This window comes from Zea mays, chromosome 2 (genome assembly GCF_902167145.1).
Source record: "Zea mays cultivar B73 chromosome 2, Zm-B73-REFERENCE-NAM-5.0, whole genome shotgun sequence".
In the NCBI taxonomy this organism is placed as follows: domain Eukaryota; kingdom Viridiplantae; phylum Streptophyta; class Magnoliopsida; order Poales; family Poaceae; genus Zea; species Zea mays.
In genome coordinates, this window is record NC_050097.1 from 9,789,230 (window position 1) to 9,815,377 (window position 26,148).

General features: G+C 42.0%; 2 protein-coding genes across 4 annotated transcripts; one reads left to right on the top strand and one right to left on the bottom strand.

The window, feature by feature from the left end:
• The first annotated feature begins 16,722 nt into the window (after positions 1-16,722).
• LOC100273687 (putative protein kinase superfamily protein) lies at positions 16,723-20,459 on the top strand. Its single transcript, NM_001360291.1, has 7 exons — positions 16,723-17,191; positions 18,570-18,684; positions 18,772-18,878; positions 18,973-19,183; positions 19,273-19,510; positions 19,598-19,748; positions 19,889-20,459. The coding sequence occupies exons 2-7, from the start codon at positions 18,627-18,629 to the stop codon at positions 20,246-20,248; spliced, it is 1,125 nt and encodes a 374-aa protein (NP_001347220.1). The 5' UTR covers positions 16,723-17,191; positions 18,570-18,626; the 3' UTR covers positions 20,249-20,459.
• A 1,523-nt stretch (positions 20,460-21,982) lies between these two features.
• On the bottom strand, positions 21,983-25,192 carry LOC100274214 (F-box/kelch-repeat protein). 3 transcript variants are annotated; one of them, XM_008669373.3, is made up of 3 exons: positions 25,015-25,192; positions 24,793-24,892; positions 21,983-23,665 (listed from the first exon to the last, which is right to left on the bottom strand). In XM_008669373.3, the coding sequence occupies exon 3, from the start codon at positions 23,604-23,606 to the stop codon at positions 22,254-22,256; it is 1,353 nt and encodes a 450-aa protein (XP_008667595.1). In that variant the 5' UTR covers positions 23,607-23,665; positions 24,793-24,892; positions 25,015-25,192; the 3' UTR covers positions 21,983-22,253. The 3 variants fall into 3 exon arrangements, with proteins under 3 accessions (XP_008667595.1, XP_008667596.1, NP_001142058.1); XM_008669374.3 differs by having other exon boundaries at positions 21,983-23,618; positions 25,015-25,146; NM_001148586.1 differs by having other exon boundaries at positions 22,059-23,613; positions 25,015-25,128.
• Positions 25,193-26,148: the final 956 nt, after the last annotated feature.

A 26,148-nucleotide genomic window follows, 5' to 3' on the forward strand; every position in this document is an offset into this window, starting at 1 on the left:
AGAACACAATAGAAAAGATAAATATTGAAAATGTAGCTTTGCAAGAAAAACATGATATGCTTATGTACTCTCATAATAAATTTATGGATTCACATATCATGTTAGAAATGGCTCATGAGGTTGTGTTAACTAATTTGAAATCATACCAACCTCACATATGCACATGTACTCAAATAGAAACTATATTACCATGTGCTAACAATTGTTGTTATCAAGCAAGCCAATCTTCCATTGAGCTAGAAATTTCAGGAATTAGTGATATTTCTATCACACAAGAAAATAAAGAGCTCAAGGAAGAAAATGAGAGGCTAAAAAGGAGGTTGACTCAATTGAAGGGAAAATGTCATGCTCAACCTTCTCAAGATAACCGTGATAATATGGTGAAAAAGCTTGAGAAGGGGACAACTGTGGCATGCACAAAACCCCTTCAAAAGAATACCAAGCTTTCCAAGAAGGACATGAGCAAAATCCATGGTGAGAAAATTAATGCTTATATGATTTTCTCTAACAATGTACCTATGTGCTTCAATAAAGAAAGATCAAAGAGAAGCGATAGGAGGTGCTATGGATGCAAGGAGAAGGGCCATGAAATTGATTCATGCCCCCGCATGAAGAACCAAGACCTTGCACGATCAAGAAAGATGACCATCAAGAAAGATGAAAGCAAAAGGCAAATGCATTGCAAGGACAAGCACCGCATTTGCTACAATTGCCGTGAAAGAGGTCATCTATTGAAGGTTTGTCCAAAGGGTAAAACTCCTAAGCCTAACCTATCAAAACATTCAAATATACTTAGGAGACCCAAATTTGACTCTTGTGCTAGAAAGGTGATGAGTTCACCACATTCTAGGACCAAGGCTATTTGGGTGCCTAAGTATTTATTAGCTAACCTTGGTGGACCCATCCAAAAATGGGTACCAAAATATACTTAATAAGTTTTTGCAGGTACCTAGAGATGATATGAAGCTTTGGGGTGCTTGAGCAGTTTAACTCAATCCTTATCTCAAGCTATCAATCTTACATTGTCTATCCTTTAAGATTGACCCAAAGATGATTTTAGTTGTTATATCACTAACTTCATATTCATCTCTAGCAAGAACTTGTGTTGTAGGGAATAAGGATTTACCTTTGTGGGAATCAAGCAAAAGGCCTACAACTAAGGGATATCCAAAGGATGGTAACAATTAATTCTTAAGTGCACATTGCTTTTAATTGGTATATTCCTTTGTGTCTTTTGTAGCCACATAGGAAAAATGAAGCACTTGAGAATGAACTTAAAAGATTTTACCTTGCTTTGGAAAGGATCTAATTATATGGTAGATTGCAAGTTCATATTTTTATATTTTGACAATCTACATGCTTTAAATTGATTGTATGTATCTTGTGGCATATTTCAAGTTAATCATCATGTTATTGCCATGACCTAGACATAAAGAGGATTATCCCATGTTCTTAAATGAATAGAGTGCTAAGTAAGAAATTCAAATTCTTATAGCACTTACCAAATGAGGAATTCTCTATATGACTAGAGTTGTGAGACTAATGTTTCTATCTAAGTGTTTATGTAGTCTCACAACATGAGAATGTGTTTCCCAAATGGAGTGTGCCATTCAACATTCAAAGAAGATCGAACCAATACTATGTGATGTATTCATTCTTGTTTAAATTGGTTTTGAGTCTTCTACATTAATCACTCACCATGCTATGAATTAAACTTGCCATGTAAACTTAATTAAATAATCATGCTACTTTCATTTTTTTACAATTGATGTTATGCATGATGCTTGTAAGGGTAATTTAGTTCATATCATGAGGTTTCCTTGTTTTAGTAACCTTCTTGTCATTCATATACTAGAGGTTGCTAAATAGGAAACTATTGCTTGTGTTACTAATACAATCTCTTTTAAGATATTTCATGGAAATTCATAAGTAGAGATTGTGCTCTTTCAATTGGTAAAATCACAAGCTTTAAAGGTTAATCTTCACCTAAAAGAAAGATTAGGAATGCTCAAGGCAAAGGTATGGAACAAATTGCTTCAATTGGTAGTTGATCAATAGTAGTTCCTTCCAAGTGGCATTCTTTCAATTGGTAATAATATATTCTATGGAAAGGAATGTCAATATGAAGGTTAAATTCCTTTTGGCTTAAATTTGTAAATTGGTGCATATTGTTAATTCACTCCTCCATGTGCATTAACTTAAAAGGAATTTAATTTATGCCTTTATGCCTCATAGATGATGATTTATTTGACATTCATATATAAATATCATCATTCATTAAATACTTCATTGTACTACTAATACCTCTTTTCAAAGTGCTTTTTTACTAGTTTTAAAAGGAAAAGAGATAACAAGCTAAAGAAGGAAGTCTCCACAATTGAAGAAAAGAAGAATACTTAGATGACACCATCTCATATAGTAAGATCTTTCAATTGATATAACAAATGGTATATTCTATATGGTGGTAAGTATTCTTAGGCATAAGTTAATTCATTGCAAATTTTTCATGCCTTGACCAATATATGTAATGTACTCCTCTTGAGAATCTTCATTGAATTGAAAGTGCATTTGATAAGTCATTCAAATACTTGATGCACATATCTAGTGGGAGCACATTATATATATCTTGTGTCGTAGAGAATAAGTTTCCCTTGAGTAAGCTATACTGAGACAATCCAAAATGGTACATTTGTATCTCATTCATATGGATTGTAATCTTTGTTTTCTAAATAGCTACTCTTGATGCAGTTTAAAATTCCCTTATCGGTAATTCTAAAAGTGCATAAGAATCTTTTTGTTGATATTCGTCACATACATATGCACTAACATGGATATGATTTTTAAACTGTAAAAGGTACAATTAGTGATCCATACTCTCTAAATTTTGGAAACCCATATTTTGATATATTAGAAATCTACTTCAATCGATATCCATATGCTTCACATTGTATTGGATCACTAAGTTGTAAATTCCATGCATAACTTGTCTTTATGATATGAATGCTTGTGCGACTAACCTTGATAAGCTAGGTGCACCCAAAGTCAAGGTAGGTTCATCATCAAGAAGGCAACACAACGATGTATTAATAAAAGGAGAAAAGGCTCCTATTCTTAACTCTAGTTTTTATCTATGTGATTAAATATTGACTTGAAACCATGTAAGATGGTTGTCAAGTATATGTGGGTGCCTACACAAAGAGAAAGGTCACAATAAGGATTGTGTGGGGTACTCAAGGCTCTTACCACTAATCTCAAAGGACCCAATTCAAATTGGGTACCAAGATATGAAGCTTAAACTTGTTTTGCAGGATCACTCCTTCAATGGATCAAGTTGGGTGCTCGATAATGAATGTATAAATCATCTTTGGAGATAGTAGCTAGGGTGGTAACAATTGAATCTCAAGTGCATATTATTTTCAATTCTTACCTCCTTTATGACTTGTGTAGCCACTAAGGAAGAGGGAGCACTTGAGGATATACATCAGATGTTGATTATGAAATAAAGGTCTAATTGGAAGTTGAATGAATATTATCATATGGTGAACAATCCAAAATTATGTGACGTATTCTCTATCTAGTTAATTTGGATTTGATTCTTCTTTATTAGACACTCACATAATATGGATTAAGTTAGCCCTTTAGACTTCATTGAATAACCATGCATATTATCCATGTCATTCGAAATATATTGTGCATGAGGGCTCAAGGGAAAATTAGTTCATATTATGATGTTTCTCTATTTTAGCAACTCGTTTGCCCTTCACATATAAAGGGTTGCTAAATAAGAAACTAGTGCTTGTGCTACTAATGCCATCTCTTGTGTTGAGTTTATCCATAGAAAATCTATGTTCTGAGATGGTGCTTATTATTAAATTGGATAAATCACAAGCTTAAAGGATACTATTCAACTAAAGTAAGATGGAGTTGATAAGAGGCCAAGGTATGAAAACTTCCTCTCTTCAATTGTTTTAGTATTATATCCTTAGTGGGATGTACCATAGTATAGGTTAAATTCCTCGCAATATAAAATGTTCAATAGTGCATGTAACTTTGACATCAACTATATGTGTGCACTTATTTAAAGGAATTTAGTCTATCCTTTTGGGTTTCAATAATGATGATTCATTTGCCATCCGTATATAAGGATCATCATTTGTGAAACCCTCCCTTGTGTTTCTAATGCTATCTTTTCTAAGTGTCTCAATAAGGTCCTTCCAAGTGCTTTCAAGATGGATTCAAAATCTACGGATATAAGAGTCTTGGTTGTTTCAATCATTGAGTTTCAATGGGTCTCATATCAAGTATGATTGAACCAAGCCAAGATGAATGAAGTTCAAGATCGCCTGGTTGGATGAAATCATAAAGAGAAAAGAAATCATAGTGATTCAAGAAGGGAGTTACACTTTTTGTCAACCAAATAATGAAGATGCACTGACATATTTATATGATATCCTTCAATATGAGGTTGAGGTTCATATTAGCATGCTTTACCCTCCAAGATTTCAATTGATATACTTTTAGTTCTTAAACTTTTAATTGGTTTAATTTTCATCATCTATGTAAAGCATGTTATGTTAAACCAAGATATAGTGCAAACATCTCCTTTAACCTCATATTGTTAATGTGCATAAGTGTACTTTGTGTACTCTTGCATGCACAAATTGAGGGAGAGTTTAGCCTATATCTTGTGAGACTAATGATTTCTTTCAAGTTCATGTTGTTTAGTCTCACACCTTGGTGAAAAGAGAACATCAAATGAGGATAAGTGGTTCCAAGGAAATGATCAAATATTTACCACATGTCACCACATGGATTACTTCTATTGGGGAAATGATATGTGTTCTCTAGCATAAGTTCAATTGTTTCAAATATATTATGCCTTGACCAAGATATATGATGAACTCCTCTAAGAATCTTAATTGAATCAAGTGCATGTTACAAGTAATTCGAGTACTTGATGCATACATTTAGGGGGAGCTCATTCTATATCTTGTGTCCTTAAAGACTAACATTTTCTTTTAGTGAATTTGTGTAGTTCTTTGAAGAGAATGAGTTTCTCTTGATCGTTTAAAGAGGATAAGTTTCTCTTTGAAATGTCAAGCCTATCAAAAGCTAAGATAGAAATTCATGATTATAATGAAGACCATATGGCATGGAACAAAGGTGTGTCACTCCATGAACTATTGTATTACATTTGTGTATCTAGGCTCTTACAAGTTAGTGTATGTATGTATATGCAATATCTTAAGTCACATCATAAGGTTGCACTTGAATCTTGGCTTAAAATATTGCATATCATGTCTATTAGTATACCGTTTGATTATGAGTAATTCCTTAAATTGGTGCAATTTCATATTTTCATACTTTATTTGTACCAAGGTTCAAATTGTAGAACTTAATCCCCTGACCTCACAAGTCCAAGTGCATAAGCTAAACAAGTATTCATCACTTGTATGCATACATTTAGGGGGAGAATGGTCTATAATTTGAATCTTTGAGACTAACTTCATTTTCAAGTCTATTATGTGTGTAGTCTCAAATTAGAAAAGAATCTTCAAGCAAAGACAATCGCTTCCACTGCAAATTTTGATGGGTATCAAAGATTCTTTGCTCCAATAAATGTATCTTCTATACATTTCATAAGAGAATGAGTTTCTCTTGTATATGCTACTCCAACGTCATCTAAAATTGGTAAATATGTATCACATCCTTTTTGGACTACAAATATCTGAAGTAGCATAGCTTATAGATTCTCCTGTCTAGAACTTAATTGATTAAATAGTGCACATGTTTCTTATGTTGCATGATTATGTTCAATTGATACTCCTTTTATGCCAATGGTACTTTAAGTTGCAAATAAGTACTCTCAACAGGTATCAATTGAATTCATATATATGTGTGCACTAAAACTTGAGGAGAACTTAGTGTAATATGCAATTAGTGATCTGATTATCTATCAAATTGTATCAATTGGTGGTTTTCAATTGATATTTTTCGTACATGATCACTAGTTGTATAATTCATACTTGTGCAATTTTCATGCTGCCTCTTGTTATGATAAGAAAATGCTAGGTGACATCTAGACTCCAGGTATCAAGATTTATCTTTCAATTAGTATGACAATATTCATTTGATATATTGGACCTATGTCACAATTATGCCAACAAGAGATTGCAAAATGAACTCTAAAAACAACACAAGTGTGGAACACCCCTTTGAAAAGGTAAAACGCAAAGGTACATCACTTATGACACTTCTCCATTACCTTTGTGCCATATAAGGACCCTTTTCATGATAGTGTGTTCAAATCTTGATTAATCATAATTTCTACCCTTTATATTCTTTATATCTTTTTTTGGAGATTTATGACAAAGGGGGAGAAATTGTGCATTAAAGCTTACCTTTAGTCTTATGTAACTAAGTGTAAGAAGATTTTTGAAAAGGGGGAGAAATAATTGACAAAAGGGGGTTGAATCATAAGTAAAACATAAGATGAAGGAAATTGATGAGTGCATAATATGTCATGAGCATCACGTTTATTTATGACACAAAGCACCCTATGAATAGTATGATATAAGTTGTCTTCACTCTTTGACCCAAATATGTGGTTTTGGCATTTGAGTACAAAATTGGTATTTTCTGAAATGCACATATTTAGGGGGAGGAAACTATATCATAGGATTCAAAATCTTATTTATCAAATCTTATGTAAGCTTTAAATGTGTTGTCATCAATCACCAAAAAGGGGGAGATTGAAAGTGCATTCATCCCTTTTGTGAGTTTTGGTGATTTGGATAACAACACATTTAAAGGTCTAACAAGTTTGCTAAGTGTTGAACAGGAAATTCAGTATGATGAACATACTTGAATAGTGTATAATGATCAGTGAACAAGGTTCAACACAAGGTCAAATAACCAGTGAGACAATGCAAATGGATATAATATGGTCTCTATATTGGTTTGGATATATGGACAAGTCCTGAGAAATAACTATGCATAAATATGATCATAATAGAGGTTGAAGTGATTAAGAGGATTGGTCAAGCCAAAGTGAATAAGATATGAGGAATCGTGAATTGGCTTGACCATATTACTATTAGTCCATATATGAATATATGAGAATCAAACTAGAGCTTGATTGATCTTAGCAGTTATATCTAGATGACATTCAAGCAAGGTTCACAATATTGAAGAAATGATTCTCTCAATGGATGCTCAATAGGATGTGACTCAAGAATGGCTTGATAGGGTGAAGATAGCAAGGAAAGGGCTTTGAGGAACTAAGCGAAGGTGAAGGCCAAGCGACGGCTTGTAGACCGAGGTACCATGGCTAAGGTGAAGAAGAGAGTACTTGCACTAAGTCGATGAACTAATCAGCTATGAAGAGTTACAACATGTTGATGCATCAGTAAGGTGACTTGAAGCCATGATTTGAACTCATATATGGTGAAATGGCACAAGTCACAGGCTTGATTTGTGTTTGCTTCAAAAGGTGAGACAAAGATGTTTGTGATCCTTATGAAGCAACATCATGGAGAAATCACACTTGAGACACCAATGACTCAAGGAGTTTACTTAATTATATTTTATTTAACTTGAGTATAGGAATCGTCGTACTATCAAGGGGGATCCAAAAAGAAGGTTGGTGTTGGTACTAAAGCTCAAAATCCTTGATCTAAAACTTCCATTTTACCCTTGTTAATCCTTAGTGAAAGTATGTAGTACAACCTTTTTAAGTCTATCTTGGCCAAAATTACTTTTTGGAAAAACAGGTTCAACCGGTTTTAAAACAGGTTCAACCGGTTTTTGCACTGTTCACCTTTTTGGAAAATACTGGTTCAGTCGGACACTCAACCGGTTTTTGTCTGGTGGAAACAGGTTCAACCGGTTTTAAAACAGGTTCAACTGGTTTTTGCACTGTTCACTTTTTTCTGCCATTCTGCTGTGTCAGCCAAAAAGCTGTGCGCAGCTTTTTGAAAAACCGGTTCAACCGGTTTTGGGACCGGTTCAACCGGTTTTTGGGCAGAAAAGTCAAAAACAGCTAGTTTTGGAGCCCCACCTATATATACTCACTCCCACCTCTCTCCTCAACAGAATAGCACGACTTGGACTCCATTTCTAACCTGAGAAACACCTCCCACTCTCTCTCACACACCTCTTGCCTCTCCCATTTCAAATCTTTGGAGAGAAATCTTTGAGTGAGATTGAAGAGCTACGATTTTGGTGCTTCATCTCTAAATCCCTCTTGCTCTTCTTGATTCGAGCTTTGGTACTACATCGAGTTCTTTGTGGATTCATTACTCTTGGAGCTTCTAGCTCCTAGACGACTAGGTGTCGCTTGTGAGTCTCCAAATCTTGTGGAAGACTACAAGAAAGTTTGTATTACCCGCTCGTTTGAGCAAAGATTATTGTGTGGGCTTGACCTTTGTGGTCGGCAAAGGGAGGATTAGGGTTGAAAGAGACCCGGCTCTTTGTGGGCGCCTCAATGAGGAAGTAGGGCACCTTGGTGGTGTGACCGAACCTCGGGATAAATCTTGTGTCTCTTGTGTTCTTGTTCATTGTGCTTATACATGTTCTTCGTTCTCTCACCATTCCATGGAAGATTTGTTCATATCTTTTTGGTGTGTGGATTTTGAGAAGTGCCCTTCTCAAATCTACTACTTTTAACCCTGTGGATCATTTAGAACATCTCATTTACAAAGTTAACTGGGTGAATTTCGAGATCAATTCAGTTTTACCCAGTTTGCTTCTAGTTTTTGTTGAAAAAGTTTTAACTTGCCTATTCACCCCCCCTCTAGGCAACTTTCATAGCGGAGCGCCTCTGGAAATTCCCGAAGGTGGCAAGTTTGAGTTGGAGTCCTCTGGTGCACCGGACACTGTCCGGTGTACACCGGACAGTCCGGTGCCCCCAGACCAGAGGTGCCTTCGGTTGTCCCTTTGCTCCTTTGTTGAATCAAATATTTGATCTTTTTATTGGCTAAGTGTGAACCTTTTACACCTGTATAACTTATACACTAGAGCAAACTAGTTAGTCCAATTATTTGTGTTGGGCAATTCAACCACCAAAATTATTTAGGAGCTAGGTGTGAGCCTAATTCCCTTTCAGGATGCAGGGGCCGGGCGTCGCCGCCGTCGCGCGCAGCTTGGTGCCTGGACCCCCGCTATCGCCCCCATCCCCTCCGGTCATCCTGCCTCCCCCCACGCCGCACACACCCCGCCATCCGCTCTCCTGCCCCACCCCCACAACAACGGAGGCGTCCACACCAAGCCCCCCTGCCTGCGCGTGAACGCTTGCCCACGCGCCACCGCCTGCGCCCACAGGTATGCCATACTCCAGCCACGTCCCTTGGTTCGTGTTCGTGTTGCTCGCCCTCAGTCCCCTCCCCCGACCGTGTGGCACCACTCCCCTGGTCGCATTCGCCCAACGCCCCTGCGCCGGAGACGCCGCCTGGCCGGTGCCTGCTTCGGTCCAGCCCGTGCTCCGTGCCTCCCTGGGCGCCCTCGCCCTTCCACTCCCGCCGCCACCGTGCTCGACCGTTCGCGCCCCCTGCCAGCGCACGGCCAACCCCCCGCGACCGCCTTTGGCCATCCCGCCGTCATCGCGCCCGACCATCCCCACCCCATACCCACACTCGGCCAAGTCGTCAACTCCTTCCCCAAGGTCGTTGGTCCAGCTATCTCAAGTTGACCTTCTTCTTCTTCTGCTGCTGAGACATTATCTCATAAACCAATCAAACCGTGTAGGTAATTCCAGTCAAGTGAGTGATGGTGCTGGAGCTGTTCTCATGAAAAGATATGTGGTTCTGAAGAAAGGTTTGTCTATTCTTAGTGTTTTCAGGTGCCCTATCTGCCCGTTCGTGATTAGTTCACATTATGTTTGTTGTCGTTGTCATTCAGACATATATTTCGCTCAATTTATGGTTACATTCAACATTCCTTGACCTCGTCTATTAGGAGCTTTGCCGTTGTTGGAGTGGATCCAGCTGTTATGGTGGGAGGTCTAAAGCCATTGCAAGATAGATCAAAGTGGAAGTGAGCACAAACTGAACAAAAATACGTCTCCCAGCCTGTCTTGATAGTTTGCCCTCTAGCCGGTAGAAGGCAAGCAATTTTATCAATTAGAGGCTGTAATTGTGCTCTGGTTGATTTCCTCAAAGATAAGGGAATACCAAGGTACCTACAAGTTACAAGGGAAATTGAGCACCTCACATGGATGCTTTTCTTTCACAACAAGACTATCCAATTTCGAGCTCTAGATAGGAAACACATTGCTCTTCTACACATTGGTTTTGAGAACAGATGCTTCACCAAAATAAACAAATGATGTCCACGGTTATCTCTATCTGGCTGTGGGCAGGAGGAAAACAACAAAGTCATCTTCATACAGAGAAATCATATGCGGTAAGGCATGTGTAGCAAGGGGTTGTAGGCTCCCCTGACTGGAAGCCAAAGGCCAAAGTCACCATATGTCGCAATGCTTGCTGGTGTAAATAACATAGGTGATAATGGATCACCTTGCTGCAATGCTTGCTGGTGTAAGATAACCTCAACATGGATCCCATTCTGAAGCACCTATGTTGAAGATGATGCTAAAAGCCCATTGTTAATATAACACCAAATAACCCCAAAACTGAGCTTTCTCAATAACCCCAAAATGTCTTCTATAATTTGAACTAGCCAGTGGCATTTGTTTAGTTTGTGTTTGTACCATTATGGTGAATGATGTGGTGGATGCACCTAAATTCAGATTTAACTACATTCATTTTTATTGTCATTTCGAGGCCCTAAATTCAGATTGAACTAGATGCTTCTGTGTTGTCTGTTCATGTTGGATGTCTGCACACTAATTTAATTTCTGCCTGCTTAAATTTACAGTCGCCAGATACCTAAAACATCAATATGTTTTCGTAGGAAGTATAAGGGCTCTTTTAGTGTGGCATTACCTGTACAGTCATAATTTGAGCACTTCCTATTTTGTTTGGTGGAAAGTACTCTGATCAGTTCCCTTGCCTCTGCTTTGTTGTACCATGTGATATATTGTGTTTTTGTTGAGAATAACTCTTTATAAATCAACTAAATGAAACAACATATAAAGAAAATTGAACCGATTTAATTAAGTATTGTTCATTTCTGTAGGCTGTAATTGAATTGATTCTGAGTATTTCAAGAAAACTGCAACTTGAACGAAGGCATCTTGTTGGAAAATGGGCTACAGATCTATGTAGAAAGAAAACCATGCAAAGTCCTAGAATGGCACGAGAGATGTTAAAACTAGCTATACATCTTACACCTTTGACGTTTCAGATATCTGCATGTTTGGTGTTTCTGTGAATACCTACTTCTCGGATTTTTTTAGATTTAAGTTATTCCTGCATGATTAGCCCTCCACAGCCATCTTTATGTTCACAATTATCACATAATTTATTTATATGTTTAGGTGGCTTCATAAAATGTTGCAGTACAGACCCATATAGGACGTTTAACAGATACAAAACCTTTTACCTGAAAAAATTTGGGCTACAATCTTCTTCAGTACCTATAGTTGTGATGTGCCTGAATCATGGTTTTAGAAATATCTTAAACTAGAAGTTAAGACAGAATATTCTTCTTTGGTTAGTGAATGGTTAACTATAGTTTTAAGTTACCTTCATCATCAATACATTTTTTAGAAAAATGTGAAATAGTAGGTCTTTTCTATTATGGAGTGCTTGGACCATGTAGGAAGTACCCAGTACTCGATACTGAATAGAGACTTCACAATAAAGGAAAAGGTGATCATGTTGGAAAAATGACTTACAAGATCGTGAATTTCATTTCTGTTGTATCTGAAGGAGGCTTTGGGTGCATGCCTATCTACAGAGCTGGTCATTGATATCTCATTGTGATGATGTTAAACTAAGCCAATTTTCTTTCTCGATCTTATTAGGGGAAAGTGAGTACATCTGATGTGTTTGGTGAAAGACTCTGATTTGGTCCCAGGAAAATATGAGGGTGAAGACTAAATATTGTTTGTTCTTTACAACATATTTGTATTAATTGGCTCTTTGGACTTCAGCACAACCATGGGCGTCAGGTGGGTTGAAGCTGCGTGAAGGTTCATTAGATTTGGTGAAGGTCCTGAATTCTGATATCAAAGAAGATAAATTGTGTTTAGAAGGGAAACACGTATTAGAGGTGCGATGCTTGCGCTCAGGTTCATGGTTATGCATGTACCATGTGAATCTCTGTTTGTTAATTAAATTCTGTTTCTACTGTAATCTCCGAGCCTTGTTACTTTTGGTGCAACCTTTTATCTTTTATGTAATAAGGGAAGCAAGCAGCTTTTGTCTAAGATCCTGCAAATATGCCATTTTATGCAGGTTTCTACGTTTGTGGGCTCGCAGACAAGCCTTATATCCTGTAGTGTATATGTAATTGTCAACAAATAAATCTTCACAGATAATCTTGCGGTAGAATGTCCAAGAGACCGATTTTTTCAACAAAATTATTCAATGAATCAGTTGCTCTACTTGTTTTTAGAGGATTCATCTTTAGATGGGTTGAATATTGTCATAATACTTGTCCATATGTAAGTAATGTAGAAATCATGCCACAACACATTCTCCCACGACAAAAAAGATAAGAGGGCCATATTTATAAGCTAAAATAATTTTGATAGTCATAACTCCCCATCCTCTTTCGATAGGCTTAGGATCTTTTTTATAATTTTCACCCTGCAATACAAAATTGTTCTATAGAGGCCATGGTACATTATCATATCTTGTATTATCAACTTAAGATTTGTCTATTTCGATTAGTAGAGACATTGACCCAAATTTTGGTTGTTCGAAATAGTAGAGTTGGACATTTGTTATGATTGTTGAGTTGATTCTTGATAGCATCACTAAACAATGACATATGTGTGCACAAGTGTTCCCGGTTACAACGTACGGGCATATACCTAGTGAGTATATATTCTCATAGGAGATATGAGAATGAAATGACACCGCCACCCCCTATAACCAACCTATTTATCTGATGCGTCACTCAACCAGCAGCAAACTAGGACGATTTAAAAATAGTCTAGGATAAATAAAACAAGTTTCCGGCCAAGAAGAATCACAGAGAGGCCAACAAAATTACGTGCAAAAATTACAAGAATGGTCTAGTACAGCTAGAACTCATCACGCCCTTGTGCTCATTATAAATTCATGCTGATTGAAACGCTGGAAGCATAACCACCGGACCACTCATGCAAACCCACTAGTTCAAACGATTGAAGCATAACCACTACACCACATATGTCTTAGCAATTAAAAAATATATAAAGGTCTTAAAAGTTGAGGTCTGGCGGTTGCCATACTAATGGCTGTTTGATTTCTTATCTAAGACGTCACAATATGTCTTGGTGAAAATGTTATGTTTTTTCATGCGCCCTATCCAATGGCCCCTTTGAAATACAGGTTTTTTTTGGAGGAAACATACACGAATTTTATAGGAATAAGTTTATTTTCACAGAAAAAAACGCAGGAGAAAAATCCCCACGCCATAAGAGGCTTAAATGGCCGTTCCTTTCAAATTATTGAGTTTTCTGGTCCTATGTTTTGCGGGTGCATTCTTGTGCAGTTTCCACGTTTCCCCCCCTGCTCATGTGTACTTGTTTAAATGTAATTCAGAGTGTGCAGTCACGTACGCACAGACCCACGGTTCATGTTCATCGCTCGATGAATCGCCTGGCCACACCTCCGCACATGCAAGTGCAGTCCGCCAGGATGCCAATCGAAGCACGCACACCCAAGTTGATGCTTGCAGTTGCAGGCCGGTGCGCCTTCTCGGCACGCCATCCCACGTCCGAGGTACTACTAGCGGCAGCGCCGGTCTGACACGCACCCGGTACGAGAGGACGCGAGCAGATGAAGACGAAGACGAAGACGAGGAAGCAGACGCCTGCGGCCCGTGAAAAGCTGCCGCGGTTGCTTTTACCGCGACCCGATCACGCCTATTGCCGTACGTCCTTGGAGTACCGCAGCAGCACTCTGCACGCCCGTCCCGCCGTCCGCTTGCACGATGGGAACGCACGCGCTCGTGCTCGCTGCGATCGCTTCGGTCGTTCCACCGGCGACCGCGGACTTTTCCGCCGCCGTACGTCCCTCCTCGATCGACCGCGCGCCCCGCAGACGTGGCCGGTCCATTTCTCCACGTCACCTCCCTCTCTCCGCCACGTACGTGGCCTGGCAGCGCCCAGCGCTAGCTAGCCGGGTCTCGCTGTCGCGCAAACGGGCCCACGCGTGTCACGTGTGTGGTGCGTCCCATATTGGAACGACCAAGAAGCCGGAGATTTTTTGAACGCATTGTATATACTACTACTATAGGCACAAGAAAGCACATGCATGCTTACTCGTTTCCGTTGCCTTCGCCCAGCCCCAGCTGCCCAGCAGCTGATGCTTTTTTTATTCGCCGTGACCGTGTGTTATTTCTTTCTTTCTCCCCCCTAATACGACCGAAGAAAAGCACGTGCATGCATATATATATATATACTACTACTACTGCTACTCGCTTCCGTTGCCTAGCTGCTTTATGTGCTGGGGCCTGGGGGCCATGCATGCATCCCTTTTTTTTAACTGAAGAAAAAAAAGTCTAACCTGATGCTAATTGCTAGCTATAGCTATCAGGTTGATGGGCACGCTTTGGCAGAGATTAAACAGAGTCTAGATACTTGCATTGACCAGAGATCGAGCCTGCTTATCTTTTTATATAGGACCCTATATATATGCCCATGTTTACTCCGTGTTGTTTGTGAAGTAGTAATGGACTTCGGTTTTATGGTGACTGTATGGTACTCTTTCCGTCCTTTTATTATTCGTCATGTTGCCACCTTCATTATTTTTATTTGATGTTAAATAGTGCATAATTAAACTACAAAACGCCAAATAAAAAAATGGAGTCAGTATCACAGAAGTGACTTAGACAGGCCGGCCGGCCCTCCAGCTGCAGCACGGACGGTATCACGGTATAGACTATAGACTAGAAGCATAGATGTTTTTTTAATGACTGGCAGTTAGCCTAATTAGTATTCGGCAGTGCCCCACCGAAGTAATCAACGAGAGCTCGGATCCATATAACGGCACGCAGGATACTAAACTATTCACGTATAGTGCACAGCCTCCATCGGCCACTTGGTTTAAAACAAAATCCCACCCACACGCACGATCGATCACTACGTACTGGTTACGCAAGAATGAACTCACTCTGCCTAGATTTTGAGGTCTGGTGATGCTAGGATAAACTATTTTTTAGCTTTATTCCATCTTACTGGCCTCCTTTGTGAAAGGAAAGGGGCAAAAAGCTTCACCTATAAAGTTATTTTTTTTTTGAAAAAAAAATCGTTTGGCAAAACATAGTTTACAAAGCTACTGGTGAAAATGCTGCAATAGAGCATCTCCAATAGTTATGTAAATTTAGCACTCTACACCTAAGACACTTTAAGGAGTAAAAAAAATGTTTGTGCTGCAAAAGTTCTTTATTTATTGGTTGCTAAAGTTGCTCACGTCAACAAAAAAAATGTGTGTGTTTTTGGTTTTTAATCGTGCTAATGTAGGAATGTGTATCAACAACCTTCTTTGACGTTTGGGAGGTTAGATATGTCAATAGAAGGCCGAAAGGTTGTGGCGACAGGCACAAACTGTCCACGAAGGTCCTCGTAGCGACGGCGTGAATGCACCACGAGAGGTACTCTGGCGACGTCTCACCATAAGAGGTTTTCTGGCACTAGCGGCATCAAAGCATTTGGAGTAGTGGGGATGGATTTATGGCTAAGGAAAGCGGTGGATGAAGTATGATTTTCATGGTGGACTTAACGATTTAGAGGTCCCAACGATGTTATTAAATATAGAGATGAAGTTAAGTTTCGTATGGACTTTATAAATTTAAGGAACTACTTTATATCACCATTGGAGGATATTTTTTAAAAAACGTCTTAAATTTATATTTAGTGAGTTGTTTAGGGCATGTACAGTGGGTGTTTTAAGTTGTGTCTTACAGTGTGTCTAGTGGGTGAATGTAAAAAAACTCAAGACACGTATCTTGACGAAGACACAGTGTCTTAGCTCTATGTTCGAGACAGGAGACTATCTGATTGGTCACTTTAATTTATTGAATACTCTGATTGGTACAATGAATATCGTAAGACACATGTTTTAGACATGACCACTGTATTATGTTGTGTTTTAGTTGTATCTTCTACTTGGAGTACCGTGCAGCAGTATCTGGGTTGTACGTGCCCTTAGACAACTACTGCCGATGCTCGGAATGGCCGGCTGGATAGGAAACCCCCCGTATCCACGAATCCGTCGGCCGTTCTTCGCCGGCGTCAAACGGCCGTATGGGTATGCGATACCACGCCACGCCACACCACGCCGTTGTACTCCTCCACGCAGGAGTGTTATCGTACCGCAGGTGGTCAGATCAAGTGCCGTCACATCGGCAAACAGAGAACATGCCGTCGTCCTCGCCGTGGAAGACAGCGGGCCCCACGGCCATGGCGGACGTGGATGGAGTCGGGTGACGAGACGATGCACGCTCAGCTTGACCGGTGGCCGGGCCGGGCCGGGTCGTGGTTTCCTCCCGCGTTGCTGCGGAGCGGACCGGACCTTACCTTCCCCGCCGCAGCACGGCGTGCACGCGGATGGGGGGGAAAAGAACAGGCCGTCCGGCCGTCGCCGCCACGGCTCCCACAACCCAACACCGCCATTTCTTTTTTTAAAACCAGTCGCCTCGCCAGTCGCCCCACCCGCCATTTATATTTGTTAAGCCGCCGAAACCGCCAAGGAACGGACGGAAAACAAACCGAGGCGAGAACGAGAGCTGGGAGGGAAATTTGTGCGGCGGAGTAGCTGCTGGATTCACACGGGTGAGGGTTGAGCAAGAGACGGGGAGGAGGAGCTTGGGGGCGAGGACAAGTCAAAGGACAAAGGCTCGCACTCCCCCGGCGCCTTCTCGTCAGCTTCTCCCCCTTCGTCGTCTTCGTCTGCTCCGCCCGCCTACCACGCACGTTTTCGCTTCCCCTCTTTTAACAACGCCCAGCACCGCCGCCTCCGCAGTCGAGCAGAGCGCCCCTCCCTCTTCCTCCCTCCCCCTCTTTCTCGCTCGCCTCCCACTTGCGGGCGTCTCGCTGAACTGGTTGCGCCGTACCAGCTGCGCTCCGTCTCCACAGGTGATTCTTGGCTCTTGCGCTCTGTGATGTGTGTGTAGTAGCTTCTGTCCTTGGATTGTTAGTGCTGCTGGGGTTTCTTCTCGAGCGGTTTGGCTTCACTGGCACCCTGTCTGCACACATAGCCATAGATTGAAGACTACTCGTTCATTCTGCACTCCTCTGCATGTGGATTAGGAGGGTTGGGTCTGCGCAAAGCAAGCGCTTGTGAGCGTGATGGCGTGCAGACCGAGAAAATTTCGTGTTCCAGTTTGTACTTGTGTCGTTCAGTTCTTCCCTGCGTCTTCCAAGTCTAAACAGCTCTGCCTCGCGTCGGCGAGTTCTTTGGCTTGTTGGGATCGGCTGGCTCCAGAGTGAATTCCCGTCCTCGTTCCTTTCCTGTTCTGATTTGGATTTGGGAATTGGGACATACTATCCCCTCCGGGATTTGGATTCCCGGGTAAGGAAAAGAGAAGGGGCCCCTTTGCCATCATGCCATGTCCTGTCTTAGATACGATTTGATTTTGGCTAAACACCTGCTCGTTTTCCCTGGGGGTTGCCGGTTACCTGACTGCCTCGCGAGGGAAATCGAAAAACGGGCCACAATGGGTGGGTCTGTCGAGAGAGAGAGAGAGAGAGAGAGAGAGAGAGAGAAAACAGAGTTCACCATGAATCGGGATGCAATTTGCATTCGTTCCATCGTCGTCGGACGGTTATCGCAAGCAAGCAAGCAACCAGGAGGAGGAGTTCGTCATCGCCATCTACTATAGTTAGCTGTTTTCCACACTCCAACGGACATGATTGGCCCGCCTGTCGCGATACCTTTCGGAGTCGCCAGTAGATGTGACAGTCCCTGCTTCATTTCTTCAAGTTGGGTGGGCAAATTCAGGGCTGACTTTGCCCTTGACCTCACAATTTTTTTGCAGCTGAAACCGGAGATGTCTCAGCTTGGTGGTCTCACATGTTTTTTTTTTGTCATCTTACTATCTTGTAGCACACGTAGATGACTTTACTGTAGCGATCTGGAATGCGGTAACTAAACAACTTACTTCCGTGTGTCGCGACAATGCCAGCGTTTTTTTTTTGCTCTCAAGTGGTCCAATATGTCAGTTTTGAACACGCAAATTGTTGTTTACGCCACAATTTGCCATGTGGATCCAGTGGCTACTTGCCAAATGCTAGCTGTAGCCGTACTTTTCTTTCTTTTAATTAAGATTCATTTACTATGCCAGTGGATCTATTGAACTGAACCCTTGTCTGATAACCTGGTCGACATGTCTTTGTTTTTCAGAAACTGCTTACTTTTCTTTCTTTTAAGGTCCATTTACTATGCCAGTGGATCTATTGAATCGAACCCTTGTCTGACGATAGTCTGGCCGACATATAATTGTTTTTTTTTCAGAAACTGCTTCCAAGTCTCTAGCTCTCTGCGGGTGCATCTGCGGTTGTATTTGTAAAGATGGGTTGCTGCTTTATGTTCGGAAAGAAAGCTAAGCAGGCCGTTGAAGGCGATGAAGGTTGGCTACTTCTGCTCATATTAGCATGGCTTCTTTGTGTCTGCAAACAGTTTCCTATTCTTACAAACGGTTGCTTTCTTATTCCAGATCTACATAGCGTCAAGGTGTTTTCTTACAACGACTTGAGGAAGGCTACACAAGATTTCAGTGACGCAAACAAGATTGGCGAGGGCGGTTTCGGTTCTGTCTTCCGGGTAAATATAACATTTTCCAGCACCTCATCGGCGTCTTGTGCAGACAGAATGAAGAATCCTTTGGGCTTACACTTTAATCTTGGTTATTAAACAGGGAGTGCTTAAAGATGGGACACTAGTGGCAGTGAAAGTTCTATCTGCTACTTCAAGGCAAGGCGTCCGCGAGTTTCTGACTGAACTTACAGCAATATCTGATATCAAGCATGCAAATCTCGTCACTCTTATCGGTTGCTGCGCTGAAGGCTCTCACAGAATCCTGGTTTACAATTACCTCGAGAACAACAGCCTTGCGCAGACATTGCTAGGTGACACATTGCTCTGCTTAATGCCTCAACACGTTGTCTATATCTTCATGGTTTTCGTACTTACAGATGTTTCGGCTATGCCAACGCAGGATCCAGATACAGTAACATTCGGTTCAATTGGCGGGCTCGTGTCAAAATTGCAGTTGGCATTGCCTGTGGACTTGCGTTTCTCCATGAGGAAATCCGTCCTCACATTATCCATAGGGACATAAAGGCAAGCAACATTCTTCTTGACAAGGACCTGACCCCGAAAATTTCGGATTTCGGGTTGGCAAGGCTCCTACCACCCAACGCGACGCATGTGAGCACCCGAGTAGCAGGCACATTGTAAGCATGCCCCCCCTAATTCCTGTTTGTGAGGCCTTTCTCATGATTGATGGTAGCTCTGACTTTTCTATTCTATTTTATGTCCAGAGGATACTTGGCTCCTGAATACGCAATCCGTGGTCAAGTGACAAAGAAATCCGATATCTATAGTTATGGTGTTCTTCTTTTAGAAATTGTTAGTGGGAGATGCAACACCAACACAAGATTACCTAGTGAAGATCAATTCCTCCTTGAGAGGGTAAGCCCTTGTTATCACATATATCCTGCAAAAAAACAAGCCTGGACAATTTTGTCTAAATTCGCACGGATCAGTGCGGCCGGGAACTAAAAAAATATAAGAAACTACTGACCATATTAACACACATTCTTCTCTTGCAGACATGGGCACTCTATGAGGAAGGGCGTTTAGAAGACATCATAGATATTGACATCGGCGATGACCTGGATGTTGATGAGGCATGCAGGTTCATGAAGATTGGCCTGCTATGCACACAAGATGCGATGGCGCGTCGTCCCAGCATGACCAATGTCGTTCGGATGCTCTCAGGGGAGAAGAGAATCAACGTAGACCAGATCACTAGGCCTGCCATGATCACTGATTTTGCTGATCTCAAGATCAGCAACAAGGAGCAAAGACCAGGCGAGACACGCTCTCCCACGACAACTCCTACGACGAAATCATTCACCACCACCGAACCATTCTCGTCGTCAGAGACGCCCACGCAGTCATCCATGTGAAAGTGTGGGCGTAAGAAGCAGTTTTTTTTGTTGTTGTTTTTAGTTTGTATAGTGTGTGAATGTGGTAGATGGGCCAGGTTACATGAATTTTTTTTGAAGAGTTTATTGTTTGTTTTGTTATGAGGAAACATCTCATAGGTCTCTTATTGCATCTTTGTTGCTGTAAATATTTGAAAATGAAGATGGTCAAGATAAGCTTTGCACGATTCTCATTCTTGAACTCCTGCAACTGCCGTGATTATTTGGATCAGTTCACCTTGTATCTGACTTTTGTCCCAGAGAATACGAAGGAGAGCTGCTTATCTTTTGCGCTGTTACGTGCTAACAAGTTTTGACATCTCTAATCTCACCCTGAAGCCAGATAAAAAGAGCACCCACATTTAGCACAGGTTAGCTTCATTATTGAAGGTGAGGAAAAAAAAGATACTCTCATGCAGTCCCACACAGTGCCCATAAATGTGAGGTGAAGATGTAAAAAGTTATTATTTTTCGTTTTAGTACACTTTACTTCTACGTGAGAGCATGATTTAAAAAACTTTAGTATAGGCTAATGTTTTCAAAAGATCCGTTTGACAAAAAGAACAGCACGTGAAGTGCCACACAGGAGGTGTACCTGACGTTGACAGCACGTCATGCCGATGTCGGCAGAAAAGATGTCCTTGTTGAAAAAACTTGTTACCTAATTTAAAAGCGTTTCTAGTAAATATTGTAACAGTGTTTCCAGTCACATCATTTTGAATAAAATTGTATAAATCATCTTCTTTTATTCTTCATATATTATTTAAAAGTTGGAAAAAAATTAGCAGACTCAAACCTCAGCATCTATATAGATTTTCGCTTAGGGCCCTAATTGTCAGGACAGTCCCTGGTTTCCACACATCTCAACAGCACAGCTGCACAGGGACGGTCAAGTGCCTCCGAGTTTTCGCAGAGATGCAGACAGTTGAGGAAGAACCAAGAACCGATCAAACCTGAAGTCCCCCTCACAGCAATGCACGAGATTTCGGACAACAAACGCGTCGCCGTCGTCATCAGGTAGCTCGTATACTGTCGCGAGACTTGCCTGGAGTCAACATGCCAACTATATACGTACATATGGTGTCGGAATCGATGCCCCTTCAACTCTTTTTAAAAGTGAGATTGACCCCCATGCATTGCATTATTCAGAGATCACACATTCACGTTCACATCAGCTTGTGCTTTTGTTTAGCAGAGTTCCAGTTCAACGCCTGTCGCTGGCAAGTGTACCCTCCCTGCTGCCAGCCAGTGAGGAGCTTGTTCTGCAGAGGGAGCAAAACCACCAGCGAAGTAAACGAAGCTGACAAACTGAACCTTTTTTTTTCCTACTATAGAACACCGGTCAAACTCTTGCATTTAAAAAGTTGGGCGTGGGCAGAAAACTCAACGTATAGAATATTATGAAAGTATGGGTAATATGCATTTCATAATAATCTGGAATATTTATACAAAACAATGTTCTGACTTCTGACTGCCTTGCTGAACTGTTTGAGCTGACTACAAGATTTCTGAATATCAGTACAGAATAATATTAAGGTATGGCTAATATGCAGTACATTTTTAAGTATTATACACAACAAAGTTCTGACTTCTGACTATCTTCCTGAACTGTTTGAGCTGACCCAAGATCTCTGAACACCAGTACGCAAGTACGGTGCATTGAAAATCGAGGCCTTAGATTTGTCTCAGAACAATGGGGCAGACAAGCTTTGCAAAAATGATGAATAACGAATACTGCATAAAATTCGTACTGGACAAGAACAAAGAATTCTGAACGAGTTTAACAGAAGAAGAAAAAAAAGTAGTTCCAGGTAAACTGAACTGAATGCTCTTTGCTCTCTACAAAACATTCAATCAATTGAGAGCTCCGCGAAATGAGGGGAGGGGGTGTCATTTCTGAATTACAAGTCATTATAAAGGGCAGCTAAATGGCAGCAAGAAATGGTTGGCTTGCTAAACCAGTGGCATGTACTGAAGCAAAGGTAACTCAGCACCCCATTATTGCACAGTTGTAAACGAAGACGCCTGCACGTTCCTTCACCGAGAGAACCTCCCAGTCAGCACCATCTTCCCCACCTTCAGGGCACCAGGAATGCAGCAATATTACCTCGCCACGAGGTCCTCTATGGCCCCCGATTACCAGCAATCGATCGCCACAAGCTTTGAAAGCTAGACCCCAACCATTGGATGAGTCAGCTCTAACAGGCAATGGCTTCAGTATGTTCCAGGCATTGTTTGCCTTGTCATACTTCTTGACCACATTTGTCGACTGGTCAGCGGCGTAGAGCTGGTTATTCACAACAGCAACAAGAGGAGGCGATTGAGATGCACTGGTTCCACCAGGGTACATATCAAGTATTCTTCTCCAGGTCCTTGTTTCAAGGTTATATTCCTCTCCACAAGTTAATGAATCCCTCTGACTGGACACGCCCCCAATGACATAAAACTTGCCATCCATGAAGAAACCTGAAGAGAGCCGCCTGGGCAGGTTCATGTCTGGGATAGTCTCCCAGTGCCCAATCTCTGAATTGTACAATTCAGCAGACCTCAGCACCTGTCCATTCTTATCACATCCACCAGCAACAATAGCAATCTCACCTGAGCTTCCCGAGGCAAAAAGGCAGCGGGGCAGATTCATTGGAGTGCATGGGGACCAACTGCGAGTCAGTAAGTTGTACATCCAAATAGCAAGGCCAGTATATTCACGGCCGAAGACAAGCAGCTGTGTTCCGACGGCAAGTGATTCCTTGTCTGCACAGGAGAAGCACTCGTCGCATGGCATTCTCGGTAGCCTCATCCAGCGCTTTCGTGAAGGATCAAATGCTTCCCAGGGCATCAAGCTACAAGCAAGATAGACCCAGTGCTCAACAATGTCATATTTCCTTCGCAGTCTGTACAAATATCCACTGTTAATTAACAAATTGAATCTTTTGTTCAGACAAGAAAGGGAAGGGTAGTCTGATCTGCTTGCCCAAGCAAGGCAGTCTTGAGACAGATCATCATGAAGGCCGGGGAAGTAGCAATCATTCGATCTGTTGCCACTTGAATCACCTCCTGATTGAGCCTTCGTAATGGGTTTCTGCTCCTTCAGTTCAAGTTCTTCACTATCCAAATCTGTAGCATATAGAAAGAAATCTAATTCTGAAATATCACAGAACACATCTGAGTGTTTCTTCGACTCCCCAGAGAAGTACTCATTCCTGACCAACAGAAAGTAAGCTAGTATGTACTTCTGCCATGAACTCTGATCCTGCTGGCCAAACAGCCTAAAGAGACGCAGAACCAAAGAGCCCGGAAGGGCAACCAGGCTTCTTGAGTTGCAATCTTGTAACTCTTCCATTATTTGTCTGATCTATGACAAAATCGAGGACTTGAGGTCAGAAAGTTCAGAGGTCTCCTCTGGAAAAAATCAAGGGACAAACTATCAGGAAATGCATGATGTTCTTTGATAATTTTCACACAAATGGCAGATACTAGACCACAGTGAGACATTCAACTTCATATTTGAACTCTTGCTAAGGAATATCTTCATTGCTGATCTGAAGCTTTGCAGTATCCAGAATCTACTAAAATCATAAACTACAGTGCTAAAAATCTCAAAGATACTCCCTTGTAGAAATTCTGTTTGAGGTAAAACTACTCTTCTTTCGTTGTTGATACCAGTATCGCCAAGGCGGCAAGAATACTGCTGCACGGCAGACTCCTAATTCAGCCAGCTAAAATATCATATCAATCAACCATAACCATACAAATAAACTAATAAACCACACAAGAACAAGCACTTGATGAGTCGTTACCATGACTAAGCAACAATTGTAACAAAACTGATGCGACAAGATTAAAACAAAATCAACACCAAGCTAACTCGACCTTTTCCTGATTTAACAAAGCTTGATGCGCATACTGCCTTAACTCGTAAACAAGTTTCGCGCGAGAAACACGGAGAGGCATTTACTAGGCGCATCCCTGTTATCTGCATTATCTCAAAACAGAAGAAAAAATATATAAAATGTACGGATGATGCCCCGCTGATTCCATTATTCATTATTATTTGTTGCAGACGCAAGGCAAAAGGCCAAAAGCCTTCACTCTACGAACAGGGAGTAAACTAGCGAATAATTACCAGATGCCGGCAAAAATACCAGCCTATTCAAACTGGAAATCGGGCCATCAGCCAGCAGAAAACAGCGCATACCATGTGGCTGCTCTGCAACAAAATGCACTAAAAAAATCAGGGACTCTCTGGCTCCAACCCACTCCACCTCCCAAAGGAGGAAGGAAACAAGAACCTTTCCCCGACGAATTCACTGCCATTGTCTCCAGAGCCCAGACCTCCACCAGATGGAACTACGCCACCAGCAAAAGTAAAGTTTGTTTGGCAGCTCGCCACTACGGTTTGCACAAACTCTGAAACCGATGAGTGAAAAGGGAAAAGATAACAATAACAGACAAGAACAAAAAAAAACAGCACCCCGCTTTGGAACGGAAACGGAAGAGGTGAGCACGAGAGAATTGAGCTGCCTCACCTCGCCGAGACGCGCCGCCAGCGAGATCCGGGCCACCGGCTGGCGCCGGCCGCCTGCATCCCGGCGCCCAGCACGCGCGGCTCGCCGGCCTCCGAGCGACCTGTCGAAGCACGGGGCCACCGAGGAAAGCGGTTACGCTCCGCGTCACCTCGCCCCCCAAAGAAAAAACAAACGAAAATGTGGCGACCGCCCGCTCGGCGGGCGCGCGGCGAGAGAGCTCACCGGAGTCGGGCGGATCTCTTGGGCAGGAAGCCCAGGACAGCGGTGCAGCGTGGGGAAGGGGCGCTCGCCGACGAGCGGGGCCGGGCGGTGGGGGCCACCGTCAGTGGGACGGGGGAGGGCACGGGGGGGCGAGGCCTGGAGCGGTGGGGGGGGGAAGGCGTATTTATATATGTGGATATGGACGGGAGAGGGAGGGAGACCCATGTGCATAAGCCCGGGGGGTGGTGCTCGAGTGCCAAATGGCTCGCAAGTTACCTTTACCCTTTTTCTAACGCTTTTACTGTCACCTCGGTTACCATGCTTAACCCCCACTGTTATCTCGAAAACCAGCCAGTTGCGTTAAAAAAACAAAAACTGTCACCTTCCCATTGGACGGCTCCTGCCTCGTATTTTGAGACCAGCAAAAAAAAATTTGTTTAAACCCGATTCGATGGATCTGGACGGTGCACTGTTGGGCGGCTCACAGGCATCATGTCCATCGCAGCGACTCAAATAATAATAATAAAAAAAGAACCTGTGTGATTTTAGACGATTTCAAAAATGCATATATCCTGTGTCAGAAATGGGAGAATCTTTAGATAATAGATGCACTGGCGCGCACGTACGTGGATAGATCCAGCAGCTGAACGCGTCGCAGAGCTTGTACTTGGCTGGCTTGCCATCTCTCCTTCTCTTTTTTTTTCTGTTGTTATAATGGAATGTTTTTTCACAGTGTACTTGCGCCTGGCCTCTCTTCTAGGATTCAGGGCGTGGACGTGGACGGAGTGAAAGAGTGGGTAGATGGGTGGGGGTGTTGGAAAAGAATCTCCAAAGTGGCGGATGACCGAAAGCCTGTAGGGGCCAATGCAGCACCACCATAGTTTACCCCCCACGTTAAAACGCGACAGAAACGAAAAGCGACAACGCAGTGCCATCGACCTGGGTGTGTGTGTGTGTGTGTTTTCTTCTTCCGCTCTGGCAGCTAACATTATTGATGCGCTATCTTTTGCAATAATAATGTGGGACGCATAATCAAAGGTGATTTGACCGGAGAGAGTTATAGAATACGGCTAGCAGGGCAGCATTTTCCGAGATAATTCTAGAGATACCCGAGATGGCATTGGAGTAGTTCGTTCTTAAATAAAAAGCACATGT